Here is a 26,128-nt window from a genome sequence, read left to right on the forward strand (position 1 = left end):
TCGGGGGCATGTTCGGTAATCTTGTTGCATCGAAGATTGAGACTGTTGATGTCGATGTGACAACAAGACCGAGACGAAACTTGGGCGGGGGTCGCGCCAGCTAATCACGCCCCAGACCGCCAGACCGCCGGACGAGGTCGGAGGGGTTTGTTTTTATCTAATTTTCCTACGGCCACAAACACTTCTCGACTCTGTCGTTAGTTCATTGATAAAAACTCGAACCGAGCAACAAACACAACACAGAAACACATCATGCCACCCATGGCGAGCTCTATACACCCCGACTTTCGGGACGATGTCACCGCAGCGCAAGCTCGTGCGGCAGACGAGAAAACGGAACGCCTATTCTTCGAACAACAGGTTGCGAAAAGAGCTGGAGATATGGACCGCTATATGCAGCTTGCCCAAGAGATGTTACAAACTCGACTAGGCGTTTACAAATCTGACTCGATGCCAGTTGGCGATGCCTGGTAGGAAGAGCCAAGGTGCAAACCCCATGCGAGATATCCGCTGACTTTGTACACTTCAATTCCAGGTGCTTGATCGGGTCAGCTTACCAAAGAGAGTCTAAACTACAAGAGGCAATAGCAGCTACTGAGAAGAGCATCGAAATACACGCTGCAGGAAATAATGAAGACAACTTCTTGCTAGCCAGAGAACAATTTTGTTTGATCATGGAAGATATGGACAACCTCCCTGATGCTAAGGAAATTCGATTACGAGGCGCAAGTACAGGGAGTATGGTTTGTTCAAGCCCACAGGTATGTTGGGCGAAATGTAACCTGAAGCGATGTTCCTAACGTGCTCGGCGCAGTGTCACTTTCAATCATACAACTTTCGCCTTCTGAATGGTGGCATTCGTCTGTTCAACTTGACTGAATTGCATGGGTGCGGTGGGTGCAGATCAGCGTTCTACTGCTCCCAGACATGTCAAAAACAAGAGTGGAAGAGACATAAATTTCCATGTAAGAAACATGTGGCTAGTAAAACTGAGGCATGATTGGCTGCATCATCCTGTACGTGCTTGCTGTACGAGTATCGTACAGGCTCATCGAAATAGAACTTGTTCGTTACCGTTGCTTTGAGCATCCTCCTGCGCAAAGACAATACGAATCGAATTACTCTTTCAACTGTGTGTAGAAGTGGAGGCGACAAGAAGCTAAAAGTCACCCGTATGAGATTTACTAAGGCGAAATTTTGTTATGTCTTGTGAAACGCGCTGACTATTCGAACAAGTCGAAGATAACCCTTCTGTAGCTATCTTGGTAGTGTGCAACTTGCGCAGGGCGGGGTATTTTAGCGCTTATATGTGCCTCAGAACAATGTACCCACCGACCCAAGTTGCGTCCCGGTTTGATGCGCCTCGACGCCACACCGGTCACCACCACGCCACCCGCCGGGCATTAGTTGACTTTCAGCCTCGTCGTGTCTGCCTAAAACTTGACCACGATAGTTACAATGGCGCTCGTTCCTCTGACATCGCGACCCGTTCTCCTGACCTACAGACGATGAGCTCCCATAGCCTTTGCACTCGTATGCGTATGCGCATGGTCTCTCAGGTTACCGACTATTCTCTCTAGTACGCTTCCCACTGAGCAACAGCTCAACTAGCCCTCGCGATGAGCGAGCAATTTATTAAGGAAGAGTCGCAAGCCCTTGTACCTCACAATTTACACCATCCGGCCTACTCAAGCATCGCATCCGAAAATGGCGAAATCCGATTGTTGGAACTACTGCCTGGAAAGTACGACGATCCTCTCTCAATGCGCCTGCTGCCGAAGAAGTCAAACGAAGACATCGAATACGAAGCTCTTTCATATGCGTGGGGAACGACCGATAGTCCGCACGAAGCTCTTCTTGATGGTACCCCAACTTCTATGAGAACAAGCCTTGATCTTGGCCTCAGACGCCTCCGGTATGCTGAGAAGTCCCGCATCCTGTGGGTCGACGCCTTGTGTATCAACCAGAACGATGTCCAGGAGCGATCTCATCAGGTTCAACAAATGGAGATGATATACAGCTCAGCGACGACCGTACTGATTTGGCTTGGAGAGTTGCCATCATCCAATACGTGCCAAGATCAAGAGCGCTGTGAAAAAGCCTTTTCTGAACTTCTTACTGAATCGCGCCGAATAAACTTAATGCTCGGTTCCGCCACTCAGGACAAGCTACGCTTCTCGATGATGTCCAAATTTCTAAAGCAAAATGAGCTGTTCTACGATATACGCCATTTCATGGGACACCTTTCGGACACTTGCTCTCAACCTTGGTTCAGACGGTTATGGATTATTCAAGAGTTCATCTTGGCCAGAGAAGATCCAGTGATACACACAGGACGACACGTTGCAAGGTGGCTAGACTTCTTTTATGCTATAAAAATGAGTCGCACATGCTGGGTGAATTTCCGACGCGGAGTTAAGGGAGTCTATCCTCAGCTTTTTGCGATGGAAGATTTCTGGAAAATGCGACACACAGGTACGAAGAAGAAGAAAACCCTGATGTGGTGGCTATCCTATTCGTTCGATTCTCGTGCCACAGACAACCGGGACAAGATTTACGGGCTACTAGGAATCTGTGACTTCCAAGTAGCGGACCCAATTATACCTGACTATTCGAAGAGTTTTCAACAAGTCCTCGCCGAAACTCTTGTAGTTGATATACTAGAACGATCCCCAGTGCGCTATCTCGAACGTCCCTTAACACCCATCGTAGCATTCGACAGAGACCTTCACAGACCTTCATGGTTGTTCGATGAAGAGGGATTTAGATGGTCGCCTGAAATGCGAAGACCTCTGATACTATCTTCAAATGAGCGGAAGCGGCGAAACAGCTTGCTGCGCCTGTCGGAAGATGGCCGAACTCTTTTCACACAAGGTCGCTATATCGGTACAATCTCCGCCGTTTTGTCTTGCGTGACAACTGGAGACGACTCCAAAGAGAAGGCTCGTTTAGTCGCCGAGTTGTGCGAATTTTACCACAAGGTTCTGAAACCGATCAATATAACACCGCAACGTCTATTTGAGCTTGTAAGACCCAACAACAAAACATACGGCGATTCGAACGAGTTTGCTGCTCATTTGTCGGGAGTTGGGAACGAATCCCCTTCAAACATAGAAATCAGAGAGTTTGGTAGTATGAAAAGGCAACTCTGCAAAGACGACCCTGGATGCTCTCAGACTCTGATAGTCACGGAAGAAGGTGATCTTGGAATGACATGGCATGTAGATCAAGTTGGATTACAAGCTGGTGACATCGTCGTCAATTTGTTCGGGTACAACGTGCCTTTCATCCTGAGGCCTTCTGAAAGAGCTCAGGTGCATGTCATGCTTAACATCGCTCAGTTCGATTCGAGGACGGGAAGCTACGGCTACGATTGGGTTCGATTCGAGGATGTAGGAAGGGAAGAGTACGTACTTATCTAACGCATCTTATATCGAGAAGAATGCGATCCGCATTATCAACCTCATAAGACTATAGGTGATAATGCGCCCACTTCCTCAAGACGAATATTTCAATCACATCACCTAGACTCTACTTCGGCGATAATGGCAAGGCATACGGCCTTGGCCGCAGACTTAACATTCCCCTCTCCCCCACCCATCCCACCTAAAACCTACTAACATCCCTCCCAAACACCCAATTAACCGCCCAATAAACCGGCACAAGAACCTTATTCCTCCAACTAACCGTCCTTGTCAAATACGCCCCCCTCCAAATAATCCACGCCACATAACCCTGCAATCTCCCACCCCACTTGCCACCTCCCTGGAACAAGGCATTCCAATTACCAATATACGCCAGCGTACCGAGATCTCTGTATGTGAATCCCTTGGACTCTGAAGAAGGCGAGGACGGGGATAAATCGCCCTTGTTTAGCCGTTTGGCGAGCCAAAAGGCCTTTTGAGATGCGACTTGTGCGGTGGCGGGGTAGGTTGTATCCTGGATGATGCCGCAGTCGCCAAGGGCGAAGACGGAGGGATGGATTGCTTCGGTTGTTGTGGAGCTGCTTTGTTCGCTTTGTTGGGATGAGGATGAGGAAGGGATTAGCTTTACGCGGAGGTGATCGTCGGTGATGATAGAGCCGGATTTCGGGTCTTTCTTGACTATCCATTTTACGTCTTTGTTGAGTGCGGAAGACGAGGACGATGAGGATGGGAGGTGTAGGTCGGTGGGTGCCTCGCGAACGGAGGAAAGTGCGTGGTCGACGAAGGGATTCTGCATGAGCCCTGTACCTGTTGGTGAGAGTCAGTATTTGTATATCTAGGTGATGAGAGTGGGAAGACGTACTCCAGACGCACATGCCCACACCAATCTCACCCTCCTCCTTGACCTTGAGCGTATACAAATGGTAATCATCGATATCATCCGACATACCCCTCTCAGCTGGCGCTCCTGGCCTCAGCTCCTCCACATGGTGACTCGTCTTGATATCAATACCTCTACGCTTAAACTTCTGCATCGCATACCCCGCGAGTTTCTTGTCAAACATCGGCAACACCTTCTCCGCAACATCGTAAACAGTAATCTTATGGTACTGAATGAGTTCCGGGTACAACTTCTTCATATCCTCGTTAATCAAGTCGTGCAGCTCGGCACTGAACTCGATGCCCGTAGGCCCACCCCCCACAACAGCAAAGTTGAGCAATTGCTTCTTCATCTCAACAGAAGTAGTAGGTAGCGCCGCGCCTTCAAAGCATGCCAAGATGCGATTCCGGATCCTACGCGCGTCGCCCACGTCCTTGAGGAAGAAAGCGTGTTCCTTGACACCTGGGGTACCAAACGTCTGGCTATAACATCCCACGGTCACAATCAACTTGTCATACTGCACATCGAACAACTTCCCCACTTTAGCCTCCTTCTTCCGCTCCACCTCCCTCTCTTCCTTGGTCTCGCCTGCGTGCCGATCCGTAGTCAACGCAACACCCTGCTTCGGATCGTCAACCGCCTCTTCAATCGTAATCGTCCTATTCTTGAAATCCACATCGTCGGCCCATCCTTGGAAGAATTCGACTTTTGTTCGTCGGCTGCGCACGGGTTCGAGGGCAGTGCGGAATTCCAAGGTGCCGACGGCGGTAGAGGCCAGGAGGGGCGTGAAGGCGAAGTAGGAACGGGGAGATACAACGAGGGTTTGGAATTTCGAGGCGTCGAGAGAGCGGGCGACTGTGAAGCCTGCCCATCCGGATCCTAGGATAACTACGCGCTCGCGGTCTGGAAGGGAGGGTTGTTAGGGTCACAAAGACAACTATCTCGTAGGAGGAGGGTGACAATTGAAAAACGTACTGCCTCTCCCTTCATCCAACTTGTCAATCGTAATTCCTCTTCTTTGTTCCAAGCTCTTTCCATGCCTTCCGCTTACCAAAGCACTCGTTCGAGATAGCGATCCCAGGCGCGAGCTGGCCGCAAGCTCCCTAACACCACCCGGCAACACAGACATGCGAGCCAGCGAAAACATGCTTCAATGCTTCACAGTATCAGCTGATTCCTTGTATCGCAGCAGTCCTGAAAGATCATTGAACTAACAGGAACCACACTTATATTTTTTTTTAGTTATTTATCAACAACCCGGGTGCTTGCGGGACGACACGACGGAAAGTCGGCGTTGACGCCATGACGTATGGCTTTTGCAAGCTTGACGCGCCGAGCACTGCCGAACTAGTTCCCACATGTGATTGCCGTTGCGATTGAAGATTCATTGCGCGGAGGAGGAGATGGGTTTCTTTGATCATGCGAATACAGGTCAAGAGATGTTTGCGGACTGGCATGGTATACCTAGGTAGTTACATGGCAGGGTTGAGAACGCGGTTCGGTCAGCGCGGGAAGAAAAGGGCCGGAAGATGGCGTCCGTGTCATGATGCGCCGCAGTCGATAATGCGTATGGAATGTAGGAGGTGGAAAGTAGGAGTTCGGAGAGGGTAAATATTGTGTCCAGGTGGGATGGAGATTTAATGTTAATTGAGAAGCGCTCAGCTGACACAGACATCGTACGATCAGCTATTCGCCAGCAAAATCACCTTGATGTTACGTATCCAAGATTTCTCCATCGCATTGAGCGCTGTCGTCGCCTTTCTCTTGACACTGAGATATGGCCTTTCAATAGGATTGATCCACAGTTGGTGAGAGAACCGTCTAGGACAAGACGGTTCGTTCGGAACTATGTTTTCGTGAATAGGTAGCAATACACATAGCTATAGTACCCACCCTCAAAAACCATTCTTACATACAACACATACTGTATCCATGAGAAGCACAAACGATCTAATATCTCGTCAATGCTTTACAAGCAATATCAATGCTAGTGGGTATCCCATGTCCCCTCCGGCCCCGCCAGAAAAACGCCTATACACCCAAATGCACCCAACGCCTTCAATACTCCAATCCCAAAAAAGAAGAACGCCCTTCACTTCTTGCTCTTCCCACCCCCCAAGTACCCCACCACATCCCCTGCCCTCTCCAGCCTCGCCCTCGTCTCGGGCAACCCCTTGTTCAACTTTTGCAACGCCAACACCGCCTTCTCCCAATTCCTCTCCACCTCTTCCTGCCTCTCCAACGCATCCACACCAGCCAATACTCCATCATCATCATCATCATTATCGTCGCCTCCTTGTCGCTCATGCGCCGCTTGCTGCATCTCCTGCCACGCTTTACTCTCCGCCTCGAAGCTCCTGATCCACTCTTCGGCCGCAACCTTGGGCGTCGTCCGCCGCTGCTGACTGATCTTTGCAATCAGCGCATCGCGTCTAGCCACCGTAGAGGAAAGCTGCGTTCGCAGTTTATCGTCAAAGGCTTCGTATTCGACGGTTTCTACTAGTGACTCGGCCCCTCTGCCGTTGTTCAATGCACCACTCCCCCCATCGATATCCATCCTATCCCTGTCCCCATTTGCTACCCCGTCTTCTGAATTGCTCTGGACGACGTCGATGCCGTTGATACTGATGTTTTGCCGCATTCCTTGTAATACTTGCGCAACAAAGATCTCGACCAAGTCTTCTACGCTCCGTCGTAGTTCATCCGGCGCGTTTGCGGTCTCATCTGTAGAGGGGACTGGGGGCAGGTGGAGATCGAGTTTCTGTCGCGCGGCGGTGCGGATCTGGTTGGTGAGGTAGGTGAGATCGCTTGGGGACTGGAGTTCGATTTTGCGGTGTTCCATTGCGGGGGTGGGTGGGTGAGTTATTGTTGGGTTCTTGGTGTTTGCAGCGTGCGCGCTGTGCGGGTGGGGTTCTTTTTTCCTTTTCGTTGTAGAGATTGTGGATTTCTTGTATTGGATTGATGGTTTGCGCAAGTTGCTGAGAGGCGGATATGCGAGGTTCTTCGGTGTGGTGGGGTGTGTATATCGTGTGGTGCAATGACCGTCGTCGTGAGTTGGGTCAGGTTTGTTTTGGCTGTTTGTTTGCGAACGCGGAACGTGGACCGCGCGCGACGCTTGATCGCCTTATCAGCCCGCCTTATCGGGGCCGAGGCTGTGGGGTCGCTGCACCACCTCGAAGCATGCGCTGAGCAGCAGAACAGTCTTGCACCGTTGGATACATGGCCTGATGTGCGATAATAGCTATGTAGCTTATGTATTGTTCCATCAGGGTTACAGAGATAAAAAGAGCGCAAAAGCTTCTTGAGCAGCATATAGACACCTCCCGAACACCTGATCCCATCCAATCCAGTCTCCAGCATGCACCCATCCAAACCAAACGCCCATGACCATGTACCAAAACGCCTATCCCAACCCATATAAACATGAATCCAGTGTCGCATCATCCGTTGAAATGCCAAAGCATATGCACATCCATTGTCCAACCTCAGCCTCCCCATGCATCCGTGCCTGTACACATCTATAGCCGAGTATCAGAAGGAAACATATTCCTGACCTCCTCATCTGTCAGAATAATATCCTGCACCGGATCCTGTCGGCGTTCGAGGTCGTCGAAGTGGTAATCGATGTACGAAGGGAGGAACATCTCTGTCAACATTGTCAACACACACACCATCATAGAGCCAACACGCACATTCGCTCAACTAGCCACCCTCTGTAGCCAGAACAACGGAAGAAGGGAACAGTAAGGATAGCAACAAGAGCATAGAACGAGACATACCCTGATTCCAATCAAACCCTTGACTAGCCTTGACACAAGTAATCAGCCTCAATCCCCCTTCACCCTCCTCATCCCCACCAACATTGACAACGGTATGTTCTTGCCGGGAAAACGTCTCGCTCATCAGAGACTCTCTGCGACGCATGCTACTTGCACTGGTCTGTGGAGAAGAGCCCGATGGCAATGATGACGACGACGAAGGCGTGGAAGAACCATAGCTACGCGGGCTACCCCCGCTACCGTACGAGAAGCGGTTCGGCGAAGGTGTGAAGTTGTAATTGTAGTTGTTAGGCGTTGAGGGCCCTGTGGAAGCCGCGAATGACGACGAAGACGACGAGTTTCGATGGTCGTGGGCAGGGCCTTTGCCCTTGCGCTTTGGTATCGCGATGGAGGATGACATGTTGTCGTTGCTGCTGCTGCTGCTATAGCGTTGATTGATAGACAGATAGATAGTGATAGTGAAACCAAGATAAGACAAAAGGCTCCAAGTCCAGCAAAGCAGCAGAATAAAACACCAACCGTCCGTTCAATATCACCAGTTCAAATCACAAAATCATACAACAAGTAAGAGAGAGAGAGAGGAAAGTGAGCAAGTCCGAAACGGCAGAAACACAGTCATAACCCATGATCATCGGACAACCGCTGTCCGCTCCGTTGTCATAGATCCACCACCCCCCGTTCACGGCGTAGCCTCGTCTGACTCCTCCTCTCTCCCCTCTCCACACGTCCCCCTCGGACTGCGGCGATCGACAGGCGGAAGCAAGGTGTGTCACTGTGATTGGTTGATTGGCGCCTGCTTTCCGTCAACACCGCCTCACTTATAGTACACATGGCGTGCGCACGTGTAACAGGCACCCGCCTCTGCTAGTTGCATTCGCGGGCTATGTGTTGCGTGCGCGCGCGCATCTTGCATGATGCATGCATTCTATAGCCGTAGCGTCATGTATAGCTGTTGTTATCTTTCTTATCTCCATGGCAGCTAGATATATTCGAGCTTGCTGGGGAGATTGATGATAGTAGTAGAGCCGACGACTTCCGATGCACATGGTTTATTGATGGTGGGGATCAGTCAGGTCATCTGGGTACTATAATAGTATGTGACGTAGCAATAGCGTGTCGAAAGACCGAGGGACCGAAGGAACGTTATCACCCGGTTCCTGAATCGACCTGCATGTACACCGGAACAACGCACGCTATGGCATGCATCGTCCGCTGAGCTGTCCATCAAGGTAGAGAGCAGAGTAGTGTGTCAACATCGCTTTAAAATAATTACAAATTATTAGAATGAAGGAGCCATGCTCATTTCCATTGCAATAGAAAGATCCATAGTTCAGAGTATTTCGAATCAACCGCAACTAAACAGGCATTGCTACATCCATAAAACACCATCGCGCTCGCGTTCGCATACGCATTCCCATATATCATACAAATGTCAAAAAACTTCTGGATATCGTTCCTTTGCTCGCAGGACAAAATTCAAACTCATAAAGAGTTCCCCCTAATAAAAAGGAAAACAGGATGGCGAGGCTCGGTTCCTGCCGACAAACTCGTATTAGTGAGAGACGTGAAGAAAAGGGACAAGTAAAAAAGCAGTCGCATAACTTCCATAAACAGAGCACACGCTAGCAAACAACTCAGCTGGCTTTGACAGCAAAAGGAAAAGACAACAAAAGCAAGCCACCACAAACAGGGGGTAGAGCATTGCGAGGGAAAACGGAAATCAAAGACTTCCGCCATATCCATGTCCATAGCCAGCAACTCCTGCTGTGTACTAGCTCCAGCAAACCAATCCAGACCTATCCGTCACACACCAGGGGTATCCTCAAAGAAGTTGGGAGAAAGAGCGCGCCAATATACGCCTATACTCCGGCGCCGAGATGCTTATGGATGGATTCGTAGAAAAAGATGTCCTGTTGTGTAGTAATAAGAAAGATGTTATGTTGGGTTGAATAAATGAGAGTCGGATCAGTGTCTGTGTGTGGCGTTTGTAATCCTCAGATAGCAGGAAAGACGTAGTAATAATCGGGGGTATCGTATCTTCTTCGTGACTTGTCCGTCAGATTGCGCGCAGGAAGTATCAGGAAACGGCCCTACCACCCCTTCTTCCTCGCGAACCGCTTGTTGAGAAGGACAAGGACCTTTGAAACGTTGAACTGGACGTATTCCAAATCAAGATCTTCCTGGTTGTCCTTTTGCATCTCAAGCAAATCGTCCAGCTTGAGATCGAGTTCCAGAAGCCCGCGGTTCCGTCCCTTGTAATGCAGGGATATGACAAAAGTACCAGGTAAGGGGCTCGTGAAGTTGAAGTAGATGTTCGCACGCCTATTCTCGGGTACGTTGCTTTTCTGGATCACGCCTTCGCGCTCAAGCTGCTGATGAGTGAATTTGTAAGGGCCGAGGACCTGGTGTTTTTGCTGTTTCCTTGTCTTGCCTTCGGATTGACTGCGCACGTTGTGTAGATAGGATTTGTATGTGTCGAGTTGGCTGACAAGGAAGCCGTTGTGGTCGCGGATCGTGCGGAAGACTTCCTCTAGCTTGCGTGTCTCCTCAATGACCTTTTCTTTCATGGAACCCAAGTGCACCAGCTCTTGTTCGACTTCATCTCGCAGTAGAGAGAAACCGTCTTCCTTGTCAATGACACCAAGATCTTGCAATTGAGAGAGCAACTCCATGCTGCGAATGCCCTTCTTGACCATGACAGAGTCATTCTTTGTTGTGGCGGCTGCTTCGGCTATGCGATCGAGTCGGAGTGGTCGTCGTGTTATGGAAGTGTTGGAAGGGAGCGAGCGGAGGATCATGACGAACGTCGACTTGGCCTCCATGAAGAAGATCTCCTCCTGCGTGATGTCGAGTGCTGCTGTGAGGTCATCGAGAGGTGTTTCCCATTTGCTGAATAGTGGGAGGTTGATGGCCCTATTTTCTTTGCGCGGAAGCTGTGCTGGTGCGGTGCCGAGTTCCTGCAGAATGACACCAAGATGCGAACTGTCTTCTTTGGCCTGGTAATGTTAGCACGGAAACGTGTGGGAGTCCTTCAATCCACTCACAAGCTCAGCGGCATGTCGCTCTAACAGCGAGTGCGTCGCATACACTTCATTCAGCGTGATAGAAAGCTCCAGATCCTTCTTGGACAAAGCAACATAGTTGTCCATTTCGAGGGTATCGTAAAAGTCTTGTACTTCGCAGAGATCCAACAGAAACTTGTTGATCCTCTCCTTGTTTTGGTGGATAAAAGGCTGCAACTTGACCATGTACGGCTCCTTCGCATACGATGGCTTGTTCGCAAGATTCTGCAGCATCTTGGCAATATATGTTAGTGTCCGCTTGGGGTTCTCCGCGGGTAGCACATCGATCAGCATATATGACCTTGGCGTGACAATGGCGGGGTTGATGAAGCGCAGGAAGAAGAAGCCTCCGATGAGGGTGCATATGGTCTGATCTTGGGCATCAGGGTACTTTCGTCTCGTCAAACTTCGAATCTGCTTGCATATCCATCGGATGCCGTAGGGTGTTTCCTCGAGGCCTTTGATAATGGTCGTGAGGAAGTTGTTGGCAATTTCCATGAGCATATTAACGCGTGGTGTGATGATGTTCTGTACAGTCTCATTCTCGGCGGCCTGCTCTGCGGTGACGCCTTTGGGCAGGTCTGGGGGAAGTTTTCCCTGGATCTCAAGCTCAGTAACCATCTTCTCATACACCTTGAGCGGGTTGATCTCAAGGTCGAGATCCTTGAGCTCGATGAGGGAGTTGATGCTGTCCTGCAAGACAACCTTGAGGTAACTCTGACCGGGTCCTCGCCGGGTATATGTAGTCATCATGCGAGAGACTGGAGTGTTGGCGCGCAGAAGCGAGCTGTAGTCTGGAGTACTGTCGAATTGATACGTAAGTACTGACTGTAGTGGGGTTAGCATGATTCTTGGCCATTGAGTTGACAGCATACCTGGAACATGGTCAAGAGCAAGTGTTCTTCGCGACTCTCGTATTGGTTTCCGTAGATTGTGAACATGACAGTTTGTAGCAAGGCATCAATCTCAGCCATGGAGACGAGTCGACAAAGATGGGCGATGTGACGTGGTTCGGATTGGAGGAGGAACAGCAGGTTGCCGTATTTCTGCGTCTTCTCGTCGTTGGGGAAGAAGCCTTCCTGGAGTTCGAGGCCGTCGGCAAGGTGGTCGGCGACTTCATTTTGCTGCAATGGTCAGTACAGCGTGGTAGGTAAGACTGGTCAACGCACCTCCTCCAAAGCCATGCGGTTCTGAATCAGCAGGGCTATCCGCGAGTCGAGATAGCGCACATCCTTTTCCAGGACGAAGTTCTTCTTGGACTGCGATGAGATCTTGGCCTTGAGTTCGCGGAGTATCTTCTGAGCTGCCAACGATTAGCCTAATAGGCGCATTACGCACACGTCGTCGCATACCTCTAGCCAGGTCATCCTCAATCTCGAGCTCCTTGTCCTTGGCAGACATGGACAGATACAGGGCGGTCACGGAGTAGCGCTTCGACTGGCGCACCGAGCGCGAGCCATCGTGGGACGACATTGTGTTCTGGCGCGATACGGGGACAAACGAGGACGAGGACGACGTCGAAGCCCGCGAGGGAGCGTGCAGCATGGAGACCGCCATGTTTGGGGGTCAGGTGTCGCGGAGAGGGCGACTTTAGGAGGCGGTGACTTTGTTTGTGCGCGCGGTCGCGACAGGCAGGCACTGCGGAATTGCAGCGGTCGGGCCCGTCCAGCGAGAAGAGATGGGCGCGGGTTTGGTGGTTAACAGGCAATTTGGTGGTTAACAGGCAATTTGGTGGTTGACAGGCAAATTAGGCGGTGTCTCGGTGGCCTGAGAGGGCGATGGCAGCTGCGAGTTGGTGAATGGTCGAGAGGGGGCCGCGGGGGAGAGCTCAGACGGTGAGTGGACAATGGGCAAGCTGCGACATTCCCGACTGACGACTCACGTTACTTGGAATGGGCACTTGGACTGGCGATTTGGTGGTTGGCGACGTTGGGGGAGTCTTGTGATTAGTGGTGACTTGAGTGACTTGGGACTTGGTTCTTGGGCTGGAGGGACGAAGGGGCGCGTGTGTGGAGTAGTCTTGTCTACAGATTCACGGGTGTTTCAGTCCGTCGTGGAAGAGTGGGCCGGGCGTGGAGGCTGCGAGCTGCACCAAGGTGGGACGTCAAACGAGGCAGGGGCAAACGGGCAGCGGGCACCCACAACAACACAACCGACTACCTTGATGCGTGCATGCAGACGATGGGAGCGAGACAAAACCCTGCAACTGGCAACGTACACAGTAGACCTGCACTACATTCAGTTACCCATACGAACAACAGGGTCTGCACCCCGTCTGAAACTCTGGTCAGCTGCCCGTTCGCCTCCCCCTGAAAAAACCCCGATCCTCTCGCGCCTCATGTGCTTGAAGCAGAACGTGGTCCGCGCCCAAGCGACCGCTGGTTCCTGGCTAAGGCCGACTAGCCAACGTCAAGCCCGACACCAATTGAACAACACTATTTGATTTTCCGGCCGGGTATCGCAGTAAGAAAGACATTTACAACTATCGGCATCGTCGTCGTTGTCGTCGGCGTGTACCAGACTAGTCGTGCATCTACCGGAGCCCTCAGCTGCCGAGGGCAGAAGGAAGACGCGCCGGTGCCCTGTTTGGGTTGTACCACGGTAGATGAATGGCGGCGGGCTGGCACCAAAGATGTGGAGGTGGGCCTGTAAACAGACTTGGGTCTCCGTTATCAAGTACCTCATCACTGATTCGGTTTTCCGTATCCGTCGTCGACGATCATTGCACTGCATTTCCCATCATCGTCATCTTCGCTGGTCGGTCCGATGATCCTACCCATCTCTCCGTACTGCTCCATCAAGTAGAAACAACGACGACTATCGCAATGTTGCCAAAACAACCTCTTCCGCATGCATGCCCGCTAGCGATCGGCAATTTCTTGACTATCAAATACCGCGCGCAGGGTGATTGTCATACCAATACCAGTACACACTTGCGCCACAGGGTCGTCTCGCACGGAATAATTGCCAGAAAAGAAAAGAAGGTTTTGTTTCGGTATGCACATACATTGTACATATACGAAAGTGAACGAATATGTGACTAGCATTAATAGATACAATCACCTTGCAGGGCCCCAAGTCGCTTGGGAATCCCATCACGCCATATAGGGCCCCGCCCCGCTTCCTTCCAAACAGGAACTGGAGATTGAACAAAGTGATCCTGCAGCCGATTTGGCGATTCGTGTGGTGTGCCTTGGATAGAGTGAACTCTGGTAGCCGCCCACACGCACCCGCCCCGCCTGCAGGATTGGAGACAGCACATCCGAGCGTCATTTATTACCATCACCATAAAGAAAGCAAAAGCCGAGCCGGGGAGGGAACGAGTACCAGTTGAGAGGTTACCAATACATCTAGTCGCTGCACACCCTTCATCCTTACTCCCAAAGCAGATGATCCCCATCATTATGCGCCGCGCCGTGCCGAACGAATAGAGTAAACGCGAACGCCTGCGAACCTATATAGTAGTACACACATTACATATATACATATGCATACACGATCTTCGCTGCAAGCAAACGAAACAAAGCATCGCAAGAAACCACGGCAAACGGCAACTCCACACTCTGCTCGCGATCTTTTCGGTCAGACTCTTTCGTGTACGGGTTGGCTTGCCTCGCACTTTGACACCTTGACGCGCCCTGCGCAGTTTGGCGGCGCAATGATCGCCATCAGTTTTCGGGGCGCACGGGCTTTCAGACACAAACTACTTATCCATCCTCTTGCGCAGGCCTGCATAGCGCGGCCTGCATGTGTGTCCTTGTCTTTTTTGCGAGTCATGGACCCTTCTTTTCCCTTCCCATTCCACATAGTCCAAAACCGAGCCAAGACCGTCAGCGCACCAGCGCCGCGAGGAGCACGTTTACCCCGAAATAGCTGGTTCGTCTTGCGTTAGCTCAAATCTTCATCAAGCGCACCGCCTCAGGAAACGGTTCGGTCGAGCAAGTAGGGTCTCCACCAGATAATACATGTGGGTTAAAGAAAAAAATAGGCGTTTTTGGCACCCAAGTATCTTCCGCGCCGAACGAGGAAGCTTTCACGTGGGGCTGCAAATCTCCGTAATGTGAGGTGAGGTGAGGTGAGGTGAGGTATCTACCCATGCCGTCTGTCGTGGCACCCACGCGCTCCTTCCCTTGTCCGCATAGAGCTTGGGTTCAATGACAGACGTCACGACAATGCATTGGGCTGGAATCCTTACAGAATGAAAGGAAGGGAACTTACACGACAGCAGCTATACTCCAATCACGCAAAGACAGCAATCTCATGAGCTGAGGTGTCTCCCTGACGATCTTCCCCTCCATGCCAACGGCCAGCCCGATAACAATGATCCGTCCGAGCAGACTAGGCACTATCGCAAACGCCACGAGGGGTAGTATGAGGAGTAGTGGGAAGGTAATTGCCGGTGGCGCTGATTGAAGTGCGTCTTGTCCGGCTGTGGGCGTTGCCACACTAGTAGCAGTAGCAGTAGTAGTAGGCGTAGACACTGCTGGCTTGCGGGGACCAATAGTGACCAGGTCCTCATCTTGCTCTAAGAAGCTTGATTCCGTCTCATCGACCGGATCGTGCTCGTCCATCCACTCGCGGTAGTCTTGGACAGCCTGCGCAGGAGCCTGCCCGAGACTTTTCGATACCTTGCTAAAGGATAATAATGCTTTGTCTATAGGTACCCGAGTCAGCGGGAACGACACTTGATCGGTGGCAGCGACGATCGCATGCCACCCATTCTAATCAAGCCACAACTTACTATACTGCTCTAGCTTCTGGTAAATCCTTCCCAAGAGTTCGGTCCTCTTGAAGTGCATCTCACCCCCGAACCGCGCGTCACCCCGCCTGGAAGCAGGATACGCATACCCGTCCGCATCTCTCGGTGTAATCTGGGCAATGCATTCATCTAGGTTCCGTAGTTCTTCTTCTAATTCACTAGTCTCGTCTTGCAAATGCAACAAAACTCGATGATTCAAATGCTCAAACTTTCTATACATGGGCACGAGACCCTTCTTCCCATTCCGGCTATGAGAGCCACTCGACGAACGTGACTCTGTCGATCTGCTGAGTTCGTTGGCTAGCAGTTCGTAGCCTACTACCGTCGGCCTGGTTTGGCTACTGGAAGACGGCGCGTGTTGTTGGTACAGCGGCGGCTGTCCGGCGTGTGGGGGAAAGGGCGGGGGCATGTGCTGCATCATATTCATGCCGTCAGGGGGTCGTATCGACAGGGGATGCGCGTGCGCCATTTCTGGGGATTGGTGAGGCGCGTACCCAATGGCTAGTGGGGCTGGGAACGAGGCCATAGGTGCCCATCCAGGTGGTGAGCTGACGGCTGCATTCACCGCCGCGGGAGATGCACCGGAGTAGCCTTGCGGGCTGTACATTGGCATGGGTGGGTAGTTGTAGGTGGGTTGCTCCGCGCCATATTGGTAGTCTTGATACGGCTGTGGAGCTTGGAGGATGTGATTTGCTAGTTCACGCTCTTGCTGTTTAAGACGACTGGCGTGCGGATCGCTTTGACGAGAGGATGTCGACGGAGCTCGAGGAGGAATGGTTCCTGTCAGATGTTGGTTGGGTACCTGGTTCTTTTGGTTCACTTCTTCCTCGCTTTCTGAACCACTGCCACTCTCGTCGCTGCCTTCTTCCTGGTTGGTTTCAGCTTCTTCCCCAGGGCCATGCACGAAGCTACTAGCGTATAACGGCTTCTTAAACTTGCGGAATCCCTGATTGGGTAGATGTGATGATGTCTTAAAAGACCTTCGTGTTGAGGCTGGTGAGGTCATGGGGGAATCGATAGTATGTTGTGAGTCTGCTGCTACAGACGACCGTCCATCGTCGTGCTGGATGTCGCCTGATGATGAGGATGACGACGAGGCAATGGTTGATGGGGGCATGGCTTGAAGATCTGTGGGCGTAGGCGTAAAGTTCTCGCCTGTGTCGTCGCTGGACTGAAGATATTGGAACACCGCTGGTTGAGTAGCGTTCATACTGTTCAAAGCAGGGCTTTCCACAGTCGTTGACGCAGACGGACTATGGCTTTCATCAGGCTCTAGATATTGGGCGACTTGGTCATATCCGCTGTACGGCCTCTGCAATACTGTCGAATTGCTGTCACCTGAGACATCTGACTGTTGCGTCACACTCGAGACAAGAGAGGGATCTGACATGTTGGCCATGTTCCCAGCATGCCGCTGCAATGAGCTTCTTTTATCACGTGTGTGAGAGCGTTTCACAGCGTTGTCGCCAGTATGCCGGCGACGGAGAACCTTCGCATCGGCTGAGGAGCTGACAACGGAGCTTCCTCGACGTCTTGTTCGTGTGCTGACTTTGCTCTTGCTCTCTTTTATCTGGCCGAGCCTGGGCATGTAGCCGATGGTGCTTCCGTCCTCATCCAGCTCTTCCTGTTTGCCTTGTGACGTCGATCCCGTATCGGTATGGTGCGAGTCGCGTCTCAGGAGCTTCTTCAAAGTGTTGCGAGGCGGTTTATTCCGCTGTTCGCTCTCGTCATGGTCGTCTCCACGGGGCGGTGAGGCTGAAGGCGGGGTGCCTTTCGAGCCCGAACTGGTGCGAGATGGACGACGTCTGGTGTAGGGTGCACTAGTGGCAGAACTTTTGCCTATGTCATTGAGGCTTTCGTAGTGGTATTTGGGATCGCCTGGTGTAGGACTTCGCTGTCGTGAGGGTGAATCAGAGCCCTCAAAGGGTGAGGTGTGGTCCGACTATGCATGAGAGTATCTACGTCAGTTCCAAAAGCAATCTGGTAGTTCAGGGTAGAGAGGCAAAGAGCGTGTTTATGTTATCTACCCACCATGCTACGTAGAGGTTACAGGGTACAGCTGCTGTCAGCAGAGGCGGTGCTTGCGTCAATGGATTTGATATTGGCGGCGATGGCCTGGTGCGGGGATGGTGATGGTGTGAGGGAAGTGAATATAGACAGTGACGTGATGTGCGATTCCTTGCATGCTGAAGCGATTACAAGCACACGTTGTGCAACGAGAGAGGCTGGAAAGGGCAACGCAAGCAAACGGTGGATGTCGTGGTACGCCTCAAGGCCTGGTGATTGTCACGGCTGGTGTGCGCCATCATCATGGCAATGCAGTATACAGAGGACGAAGAGAACGCATGTTGAACTGAAAGAAGCAACGACGAGGAAATTCAGCCAGTCAGTCACCGCCTTGTGTATGCGGTTAACGTTGGCTGTTGACCGGGAGTGGACCGGAAGTGCCGCGCTGCTACCCAATGACGTTGCGATAAGCCCGTCAAGCGACGATACCCCACAATGTGGGTCCTATCGTCGCTCGCCCTCCTTCCCTCCACGCCTCCACCGTCCGCTGAATCCGTCGATCCGCGTCGCGGTCATGCATTCGAGGCAGACTTCTGTCCAGTGGTGAACCATCTTGTTATTGTTTCGTGGAAGGACCGCGAATATGCATCCTCGGCCGTTCAGTCGCTGCTCAATCACTGCCACGTCAACAAGCTACTGCAACAACGACCAGGATCGTCGAGGTGAGCAATTCCGGTTCACTCCACTCAAAGTCCACTCCACGAGTTTCGCAACTCAGCCGTTCCCCGGGCTGGGGATCCTGGCAGATGGCAGGCTCTAGATCTCAAACTTAAATATCTCCACGCCAAGTTTCGAATACCTAAGGCGAGCAGATTCTCAGACAAGTTAGGTGTGCATGACATCTTCAGCGTTTCGGTAGCATGCAAATCTTAGAACAACGTAGCAGACTTCTCCAGTTGGAATCACTGCAATCTGAGGACTCTGCCTAGTCCTTTCAACGAATGTTGCATACGAGGTTGGGGTGGGTGATGGCAACATCAGCCTTGCTTCGCCACATGCGGGCAGTGTCTTCAGCCTCGCGTGCAATATGGGAACTGAACACCATCTCTACCCGTCTGCCTTGATCCCTCGAGTTGGGACAATGTAAGTAGCCTTGGAGCGCAGTGTTGTCTGGTCATCGTTTGCATAAGTTGCTGTGTCGTGGCATTACAGAGATGAGCAAGTCCTCTCGTCCTCACTGAGATAATTTTACATCATGCCGCTGCTGTTAGCAGACCTTCTGCCACCACCGCAGAAAGCTTTCATCAAGTCTTCCACAGAACGCATTGCGGCGGAAGCGACTGAAACCCAACTTGCTTCCAACAATGGCCGAAAGAGTCCCAGGAACAGACGGCCGAGGCCAGCGCACCCCATCTTGCTTAAGCCGCCGGAGCTGCCTGAGGATAACATCTTCACTCACTTCCAAGACGAAGCCGATAGAAAGGATGGTGCGAGCTGTGTGTTTTTGCTATGGGGCTCTACAGACTCTGAAAGATTTCCGACTTGGGCTATAGACGTTCCGATTGCCGATTCTAAGAGTGAAGATGAGATATTCACTTCGTTAGCCAAACAGTATGCTGAAGAACTTGGCTTCTGGCGAAGGTACCTTACATTCCGCAAATTTAGTAGACTCAGACCCGTCACCGTATGTTCCAGCCATGTCGTAGCGTGCCTGTATATGCTAAAGTCAAGTATAGTTTCGATTGATCAGCCGTTCTTCAGCGAAATTTTTAGTCTTCACTGAACCTTTGGACCTGTTAAAATGCCATAAAATCTACTCTCAGCGACGAGAGAAAGCTGGCACGATTATTGGTTCGATAACTCATATCGATTATGGTCCATATCCAGAGGAATGCTATCGCGACAGCTCAGGAGAGTGGGAACATTGTAACAGTGATTGCCCATGGAACTCTTCAAGCGGACTTGATGATGGCGTCTGTCCGTTTCTCGAATGGGAAACTTCCAACGATTGGCTGAACTGGATTGAGACTGCACCTTTTCTTTCTTCCTACTTCCGTAATCCGGCTGGTGCTCGCTCTCAAGATATACTGAATGGTTTTGATGGGCATTGCTTCATTCATAAATACAGGCAAGTCTTGGGTACACACGTTGTAGAACTTGGTTAACGTCAACATCATTAAGGAAGATCTTTTTGCCACCCGAGCCACCCCGACTGCAGCAGCCTCGACCACAGAACAGATATGTAGAACTAGACGGCTTGTATGTTGAGACTATGTGGGATCCTGCCAGATTCTTTTCCATATTCCTGGGTATTCTCCTTTGTGTGGTAGCCGGAGGAAAGCTTTACTGGGGTACCTGGGAGATAGTGTTTGGCGCTGGAAGCTTCTTCATCGCTTTGCCGATGTTAGCATTGACACTGCTGAGTCACTATGAATTGTGACAGCTCACGGCAAGTTTGTTAACAAAAGCGTTCATTGTAAAGACAAGACTAAGAAACTATGCAAGAAAAGAGCACCCGCGCCTGACCACGACCATGTATTAATTGGTGAAAAATGCAATGAGTATTGACAGTAAGGTACCCTATCTGGTACTCACTCGAGCAGGGTAAATCTGCCTCTTTCTTCATCTTCCCCTGGTGATCGCATTGCAAATGAACTCGGTAGAACCGACTTGGATGGATAATTGGAATGCGCTTCATTCGCTTTCTTTGGCCCTTCCCATATATTATATCCGAATTCTATCAGGAAAGGCACCCTGCAGATAGACATAAGTCAGCGTATGCATCTTGCAAATTCAGCACGTCCGAGACTCACCATGTTGAAAGTGCCAGCACCTGCCCAAATGTCCATTTGTTGTCTCCGTTGTTGTCTCCGGCGCGAGATCGTATGTCAAGAGTCAATTTCACGAACCAACCGATGAGATACCACATCATGCACAAGCCCGCAACGATGACTGCCCATCGTATCATGCTAGAGAGTCGTTCAAACAGTCCAGGTCGTCGCCGAACCATAGAGACAAGGAAATCGATAAGATATGCTGTAACACTGAGACACAAGAACCCAGCGACAGTCCAGAACAAGATTGCCATACTCCTGAACGACTTAACCTTCAAACAAGGGCTCTCTTCATATGATGGATCAACATCTTTCACCCCCCATCCAGATCCTCCGTCATTGTAACGAACCGAACTGAGCGCGGCAAGAACGATAACCATGGCATCCATGATCAGCAGTACCAGTACTCGCCCTTTGTATCTTTGAAGTAGTTCCCATGCTGCAAGGTGCAGTACAAACACTGCGAGAACCGAGTATAGAGGTATGACCAGCAGAAGTATCCATGTCATGGAACTTTCGTACGCCTCAAGTTGCGTGATTGAACAAACGGAAGCGATCAACAAAGCAAGTGAGAATATTGCTGAGGTTGAAAGGAACTCGCGAGTTGTGTCAAGTACTGCGCATAGGATACGCGAGAGTGGGGGCCACATCCATGATTGATTCGACCGCTGGTTAAGGTTGACCGTGAGTATTCCGCAAAGGTAGACTGTGATCAAGATAGCCTGTATTATGTATGTGGCCAGCATCTACATTGATTAGCACATGGTGGTCTCGACGTTGTCATGGTACTCACACCGACTCCGGCAAGGTCAGGGCTACCTTCCCAGCCGATAACTTTGCACATCTCTGCAGGGCAATCATCCCAGCCCCTGTTGCTGATAATACGACGGAGATCCCCATCATTGATAGACCAGTCCCAAAAGCTTTGATTCATAGGTGGAGCTTCCACTGAACCATTTTTAATAGCTTCGAACCCCCGTATAATGGACTGATAAACGCTTTCCTTGTCGTCGTATCCCAGATAATACTTGGTTTCCCCTGTTGTGTTATATTGTAAGTAACTCCAAACTTCCATCATACTACTGCAGTTGTCGTCCCTGTACTCATAAGGATCGAGATTTGTGAAGTTGTATGGCGTGGAGCTGTTCATGATGGGTGGTTATTAGCCAGTACGCTGGCTCGTTGACTTGCACAAAGGAAAAGATGATTGTACGCGGGTATCGGCCTCTGAGAGATTTCCTGCGCATCTAATTAAGAGAAAGATGTATGCGGTTCTTCGGTCGTGGAACCCATACATCTTAACTGAACTGTCGTGCCCCTCCAACAAGGCTGAGCCGGCAAGCCACCTTCTATCTATAGCATGCATGTATCGATATGTACCAGCTGAGCTGCAGTCTAGAATATTTCTCCCACACCAAATTATTCCTCCCACGAATCTGTTCAGCGATCTGGATATTCATGCGCCCTCGTGGTGGGTTGGGAGTTCCTATCCTCTATAGAAAGGTCTGCCTGCGTGTACCAGGAGATGGCCACTATGTTGCCGAACGCAGATGGAGAGAATGGGAGAGTGGCGATTTACTCTACCTTGTGCCGGCAGAGAATCATGTGTGAACCAGAAGTGGATGCGCGGCTGACCAGAATTTTGCTTTTGAATCAGGCTGTGAACAGTGGCGCTTTATGTAAAAGTTCTGATTCGACTGCGCGCTGCATGCTATTTCAGGCTCGAGGTGGTAATATCAAGATAAGAGTTGCAAGGCTATGTCATGAGTTCCCCAAAACTGCTAGGCATTAGAGATGAAAATGGTCATGTCTTTCTGTGGATTGAACTGTTCATTTTAGGGATAACAACAACGCAGCGCTGCCACTGTGAGTACGTGCTGTAGCGATGCAGAGCTGCCGCTTATCGACTGCATAAGGCCATCATTTGACTGCAGAGATTGGGCGCCGGGTTATCTAATTTGTCTGTTGGAGGTGACTAACACGTTGGGTATAGGAACTGGTATTCACCTGATGCTTTTAGCGCCCACCTAGACGGGCTTACTGTATCCGACCCAACAATCCTGAATCGTCCTTCCACCTACATCTTGCGCAAGCGCATTTTTAATGGTCAAGACCGACCGCAACCACGTTTCCCAGCCCTATCATTTCGGAAAACACAATATGTTTGCATTGCTTAACTCCGCCAAGGTGGCGTCCTATCTACGCACTGTACCTTGGTTGCTGAAAGATATTTCGTGGTAAACTTTTAGGGCTCGTATATTGCATCTACAAGCGTCGCAAATATCGCATCATGTTCTGCTAGAGTCATCTTGTATTGACCTGGTAGCAGTCCATATCTGTATCAATAGGCGACCCCAATTTGTGACCCTCCGGCCAATCCCCACCGAATAAAGTGGTAAGAAAAGGGTCTTTCCACGAGGCTCGCCACGCGTTAAATTTGACTCACACAATCCCAATCCTACTTTCTTCTGCTTCAGACCTCCAAAGCTCTCGTATTCCGTCTTTGCGATTCCAATCTTACCCACCATCATGGCTACCCACACCGACGCTCCACCTCCCTACACTCCCGGAACACCAGAATTCACTGAGAATACGGCCACGAAAATTGAGCAAGTGGAAGCTGCGCATAGAGCTATGAGATTACAGCGCTACCTCCTCGAAATCATCGCATACTCTCTCCCAGTCGACATGCCGAAGCTCGTCAAAGCAACCCCCTTCGAATGGCCAACCTACAACGGTTTTCGTGCCTCGCTCCTGCAGAAGAAAGAACGCGCCCACCTGTTGCATCTCTCACAAACACACACCAAACATATTCCTAACAAACATTCACTTAACACCACGAGCACACATGTCACAATATGTCTACACGCACGGGAGAGTACCAACACGAACTCGACATTCTGGACAAGGAGAGGGAGGTGAAGGTACAGGAGATGAAGTGGCAGACCATCCAACTACTTGTTATGTGTATTGGTGGAATCATCTGCGTCCTAATTGTGTGCCTCATATAGATTACATGCACCGTCGAATCGCCACGTCGACACTAGAAGACGGCCGTATGCTCCTTGTCGAAGCCGTCGAGCCCAGCAGAACACCCAACATCGATCCGGGCTTCACCCTCCAACTCATGGCCGCGTACGCAGACGAGCACACAAAACCCTGGAGGCAGAAACGGAAGCGCAATCTCATCGCTGACCTCGTAAAGTACTCGTATATCTCAGACACTGGCTCGCATACCTGGTTGTACCTCAACGTCATCTCTCAACTTGTTCTGCAATTGTCGCCCAATCATGTGGTACAGAAGACACTTGGATTGGCACTAGAAAAGTATGGCAGGGGACGGCAGCACCGGCAGCTTGGGTTTATGACGGATCTGGGTCCTCGGAATGTCTACTATAAGGGCTACAACAGTCTTGCTGAGTTCCTTACTGGTATACCTATGGTTGGAGAGAATGGCACATGGCAGCAGTTGTTGGCCTTGGTACCCTATGAGAATCCCGTTGTTCCCGTTACACCATGGATGTCTCGATGAGTTTGAACACGCAAGCATCGTCTTACTGTATTCTATCGCAAGTAATGTCTGCACCGGAAAGCGGGCTGAATCACGCTAATACTTTCATTTTCTCATATGCAAAGTTCTATCACGAAGCCACAACCAAGAGAAGAGGCTCTTCAGACTCTCCAGTACTAGATTAGATAGCTAATATGAAGTACCGAAACGCAAAACTCATATCCCAACCGCATTATTTCATATCCAAACGTTTTACTCTCAACGCAAATCAGAACTCGCAGTAGAGCTTCCCGAGAGCCACCTAAGGGTGACTGAAGTTGGCATAAGCCCGTTTCTCTAGAGATGTCAGACATACCATGCATGTTGCTTGCAACTACTGCAAGCTTATGGCGTTTCAATCATGGACACGGTAACCGTGCCGTCACACTCGCCTCTGAGCGTGCCATTGCAAGTAACCTTGAAACCTTCGAGAGTACACCCACAGCCGTTGTGTTTTATGTCGGCTCTTGAGCACATAGCTTTGTTTAGGTTTTACAAAGTGTGAGGGTAAGGATATCTAAGAATGCTAATCGCAAACCAGGCTGCTCTACTGATTTGTATGTATATTCTTCCTTGGCGGTGATTTGTCATATCGTGGGATATCCTGTCTACGCTGTGTAACCTCAGCTTATCTCTTGCTTGTATAAGGACATTTGATTGGCGAATGCTGTAACATCTACAGCTGACGTGTTCGCCTACCTGCCTCAAGCCTCCTCATATCGTCCCACGCGTAATCCAAATCGATACACTCCTGCAGCCTCGCCCCGTCATCCATGCCGGCATATTACCATACCATGCTCACCCCACAATCCGTCCCCTCAACCCACTCCTCCCCAAAACCTCACTCTCCTCCAACCCATCAACGCTAACCTCACTCTCTTTACTCCCCGCCTTCTCAACCTCCATCTTCGCCACTCCTTTCCCCCCTACTCCTACACTACCCCACCCCCAATTCTCCTCCACCCACGTCACAGGCCAAAGTAGCACCGTACCCGCAACACAGAATATCGTCGCCCAGACCTGCCACAACCAGATCAACATCCACGCGCCCGGTGCAATGAAGCGGATCCACTGGTCGACTTGGTACAGGTCGTCTTGCTTGGAGATGTGGTAGAGGGGTTTTGACGAGGTGTTGGACGGCAAGGATGAGTTCTGCGAGGTCACATCTGCGAGTAGAGAGTGATTTGGTTTGGTTTCGGAAGCGGATGTGGACGAAGAAGCGGCGATGGAAGCATACGTGGGCGGAGAGGCCGACCGACGGAGGTACAAAACGGTGGTAAGTCGCACCGGCGCGTAGTAAAACGGTATCAACCAGATACGGAAGATTTGGAAGATTGTGACGTAAAGTATGAGGTTCTTCTCATCAAACGCTGTTTCCTCTTCTCGTTAGCCATCTTGTCCTGTATACATGCAAATAGCCAAGTAGGGGGGTGTTGAGACATACCAACACTCTGCACCGTGCAATCGATTCTCGGACTCATAATCTTGTACCACCGATATGTCCGCTCAACCAACCATCTCGAGTTTGGCCTGCTCCATGTACGGCAAAACGGGTGGGAGAAGGCGGCATCGGGCGTAAAGTATTTCTCAATCGTCGCGCGCTGCAGCGATGGCGGAGATTGCGTGAGGAGGTGAATTACTGCGGGGATTTCCTTGACTAGAATGCGGGAGATTTGTTAGCAAGGAAGAAAAGTACGCGCCGTCAAGCCGGACTACTACCGGGAAGCGCATTGGACAACGTCAGGGTAATGGAGGGTGCGACGAACCTGGGTCTTCCATCTTGAGAGGTGTTGATGGAGGTGTGAAGTTACGGCGCGAGGTTTGTAGAGCAG

The 26,128-nt window shown here is 50.8% G+C and overlaps 11 protein-coding genes across 11 annotated transcripts; 4 read left to right on the forward strand and 7 right to left on the reverse strand.

The window, feature by feature from the left end:
- Nucleotides 1–252: 252 nt before the first annotated feature.
- CC77DRAFT_1066313 (hypothetical protein) lies at nt 253–800 on the forward strand (the record flags this gene model as incomplete). Its single annotated transcript, XM_018528891.1, has 2 exons — nt 253–470; nt 536–800. The coding sequence occupies 2 exons, from the start codon at nt 253–255 to the stop codon at nt 798–800; spliced, it is 483 nt and encodes a 160-aa protein (XP_018380496.1).
- A 540-nt stretch (nt 801–1,340) lies between these two features.
- On the forward strand, nt 1,341–3,859 carry CC77DRAFT_467614 (HET-domain-containing protein). The gene has a single exon (XM_018531818.1). The coding sequence runs from the start codon at nt 1,620–1,622 to the stop codon at nt 3,420–3,422; it is 1,803 nt and encodes a 600-aa protein (XP_018380497.1). The 5' UTR covers nt 1,341–1,619; the 3' UTR covers nt 3,423–3,859.
- CC77DRAFT_947172 (hypothetical protein) lies at nt 3,607–5,434 on the reverse strand (the record flags this gene model as incomplete). Its single annotated transcript, XM_018535124.1, has 3 exons — nt 3,607–4,232; nt 4,288–5,208; nt 5,281–5,434. The coding sequence occupies 3 exons, from the start codon at nt 5,432–5,434 to the stop codon at nt 3,607–3,609; spliced, it is 1,701 nt and encodes a 566-aa protein (XP_018380498.1).
- A 707-nt stretch (nt 5,435–6,141) lies between these two features.
- CC77DRAFT_1025158 (hypothetical protein) lies at nt 6,142–7,461 on the reverse strand. The gene has a single exon (XM_018526012.1). The coding sequence runs from the start codon at nt 7,145–7,147 to the stop codon at nt 6,398–6,400; it is 750 nt and encodes a 249-aa protein (XP_018380499.1). The 5' UTR covers nt 7,148–7,461; the 3' UTR covers nt 6,142–6,397.
- A 40-nt stretch (nt 7,462–7,501) lies between these two features.
- CC77DRAFT_1025159 (hypothetical protein) lies at nt 7,502–8,659 on the reverse strand. The gene is made up of 2 exons (XM_018526013.1): nt 8,085–8,659; nt 7,502–7,951 (listed from the first exon to the last, which is right to left on the reverse strand). Exons 1-2 carry the CDS (start codon nt 8,482–8,484, stop codon nt 7,824–7,826), a joined length of 528 nt encoding a protein of 175 aa, XP_018380500.1. The 5' UTR covers nt 8,485–8,659; the 3' UTR covers nt 7,502–7,823.
- Nucleotides 8,660–10,003: 1,344 nt separating this feature from the next.
- CC77DRAFT_467336 (Rho GTPase activation protein) lies at nt 10,004–12,847 on the reverse strand. The gene is made up of 5 exons (XM_018531816.1): nt 12,499–12,847; nt 12,316–12,449; nt 12,022–12,270; nt 11,129–11,974; nt 10,004–11,080 (listed from the first exon to the last, which is right to left on the reverse strand). Exons 1-5 carry the CDS (start codon nt 12,701–12,703, stop codon nt 10,175–10,177), a joined length of 2,340 nt encoding a protein of 779 aa, XP_018380501.1. The 5' UTR covers nt 12,704–12,847; the 3' UTR covers nt 10,004–10,174.
- Nucleotides 12,848–15,199: 2,352 nt separating this feature from the next.
- CC77DRAFT_467370 (hypothetical protein) lies at nt 15,200–18,427 on the reverse strand. The gene is made up of 3 exons (XM_018531817.1): nt 17,937–18,427; nt 15,888–17,847; nt 15,200–15,800 (listed from the first exon to the last, which is right to left on the reverse strand). Exons 1-3 carry the CDS (start codon nt 17,937–17,939, stop codon nt 15,361–15,363), a joined length of 2,403 nt encoding a protein of 800 aa, XP_018380502.1. The 5' UTR covers nt 17,940–18,427; the 3' UTR covers nt 15,200–15,360.
- Nucleotides 18,428–18,670: 243 nt separating this feature from the next.
- On the forward strand, nt 18,671–20,121 carry CC77DRAFT_1025165 (hypothetical protein). The gene is made up of 2 exons (XM_018526014.1): nt 18,671–19,596; nt 19,649–20,121. The coding sequence occupies exons 1-2, from the start codon at nt 19,168–19,170 to the stop codon at nt 20,075–20,077; spliced, it is 858 nt and encodes a 285-aa protein (XP_018380503.1). The 5' UTR covers nt 18,671–19,167; the 3' UTR covers nt 20,078–20,121.
- Nucleotides 20,122–20,473: 352 nt separating this feature from the next.
- Nucleotides 20,474–22,002, reverse strand: CC77DRAFT_999828 (hypothetical protein). Its single transcript, XM_018536574.1, has 3 exons — nt 21,540–22,002; nt 20,726–21,492; nt 20,474–20,666 (listed from the first exon to the last, which is right to left on the reverse strand). The coding sequence occupies exons 1-3, from the start codon at nt 21,894–21,896 to the stop codon at nt 20,504–20,506; spliced, it is 1,287 nt and encodes a 428-aa protein (XP_018380504.1). The 5' UTR covers nt 21,897–22,002; the 3' UTR covers nt 20,474–20,503.
- A 1,273-nt stretch (nt 22,003–23,275) lies between these two features.
- Nucleotides 23,276–24,278, forward strand: CC77DRAFT_1066322 (hypothetical protein; the record flags this gene model as incomplete). The annotated part of the gene is made up of 2 exons (XM_018528892.1): nt 23,276–23,624; nt 23,758–24,278. 2 exons carry the CDS (start codon nt 23,276–23,278, stop codon nt 24,276–24,278), a joined length of 870 nt encoding a protein of 289 aa, XP_018380505.1.
- Nucleotides 24,279–25,094: 816 nt separating this feature from the next.
- CC77DRAFT_1013368 (hypothetical protein) lies at nt 25,095–26,075 on the reverse strand (the record flags this gene model as incomplete). The annotated part of the gene is made up of 3 exons (XM_018523832.1): nt 25,095–25,666; nt 25,741–25,953; nt 26,063–26,075. The coding sequence occupies 3 exons, from the start codon at nt 26,073–26,075 to the stop codon at nt 25,095–25,097; spliced, it is 798 nt and encodes a 265-aa protein (XP_018380506.1).
- Between the last annotated feature and the right edge of the window lie 53 nt (nt 26,076–26,128).

The sequence above is a fragment of the Alternaria alternata genome (genome assembly GCF_001642055.1).
Source record: "Alternaria alternata strain SRC1lrK2f unplaced genomic scaffold CC77scaffold_27, whole genome shotgun sequence".
NCBI classification, from domain to species: domain Eukaryota; kingdom Fungi; phylum Ascomycota; class Dothideomycetes; order Pleosporales; family Pleosporaceae; genus Alternaria; species Alternaria alternata.

Excerpts from the sequence above, each read along its gene's own strand:
- CC77DRAFT_467614 (XM_018531818.1), top strand. The coding sequence starts at position 1,620 with ATGAGCGAGCAATTTATTAAGGAAGAGTCGCAAGCCCTTGTACCTCAC.
- CC77DRAFT_999828 (XM_018536574.1), bottom strand. The coding sequence starts at position 21,896 with ATGAACAGCTCCACGCCATACAACTTCACAAATCTCGATCCTTATGAG. Across the intron at positions 21,493-21,539 it reads CTGACCTTGCCGGAGTCGGT|ATGCTGGCCACATACATAAT; the intron begins GTGAGTACCATG and ends TAATCAATGTAG. Across the intron at positions 20,667-20,725 it reads GTGCTGGCACTTTCAACATG|GGTGCCTTTCCTGATAGAAT; the intron begins GTGAGTCTCGGA and ends GTCTATCTGCAG.
- CC77DRAFT_1025159 (XM_018526013.1), bottom strand. The coding sequence starts at position 8,484 with ATGTCATCCTCCATCGCGATACCAAAGCGCAAGGGCAAAGGCCCTGCC. Across the intron at positions 7,952-8,084 it reads AGGGTTTGATTGGAATCAGG|AGATGTTCCTCCCTTCGTAC; the intron begins GTATGTCTCGTT and ends CAATGTTGACAG.
- CC77DRAFT_467370 (XM_018531817.1), bottom strand. Across the intron at positions 15,801-15,887 it reads CCAGAAGCTAGAGCAGTATA|ACAAAGCATTATTATCCTTT; the intron begins GTAAGTTGTGGC and ends GGGTACCTATAG.
- CC77DRAFT_1025158 (XM_018526012.1), bottom strand. The coding sequence starts at position 7,147 with ATGGAACACCGCAAAATCGAACTCCAGTCCCCAAGCGATCTCACCTAC.
- CC77DRAFT_467336 (XM_018531816.1), bottom strand. The coding sequence starts at position 12,703 with ATGGCGGTCTCCATGCTGCACGCTCCCTCGCGGGCTTCGACGTCGTCC. Across the intron at positions 12,271-12,315 it reads ACCGCATGGCTTTGGAGGAG|CAAAATGAAGTCGCCGACCA; the intron begins GTGCGTTGACCA and ends TGACCATTGCAG. Across the intron at positions 11,975-12,021 it reads TGCTCTTGACCATGTTCCAG|TCAGTACTTACGTATCAATT; the intron begins GTATGCTGTCAA and ends ACCCCACTACAG.
- CC77DRAFT_1025165 (XM_018526014.1), top strand. The coding sequence starts at position 19,168 with ATGCCGCTGCTGTTAGCAGACCTTCTGCCACCACCGCAGAAAGCTTTC. Across the intron at positions 19,597-19,648 it reads GTAGACTCAGACCCGTCACC|TTTCGATTGATCAGCCGTTC; the intron begins GTATGTTCCAGC and ends AGTCAAGTATAG.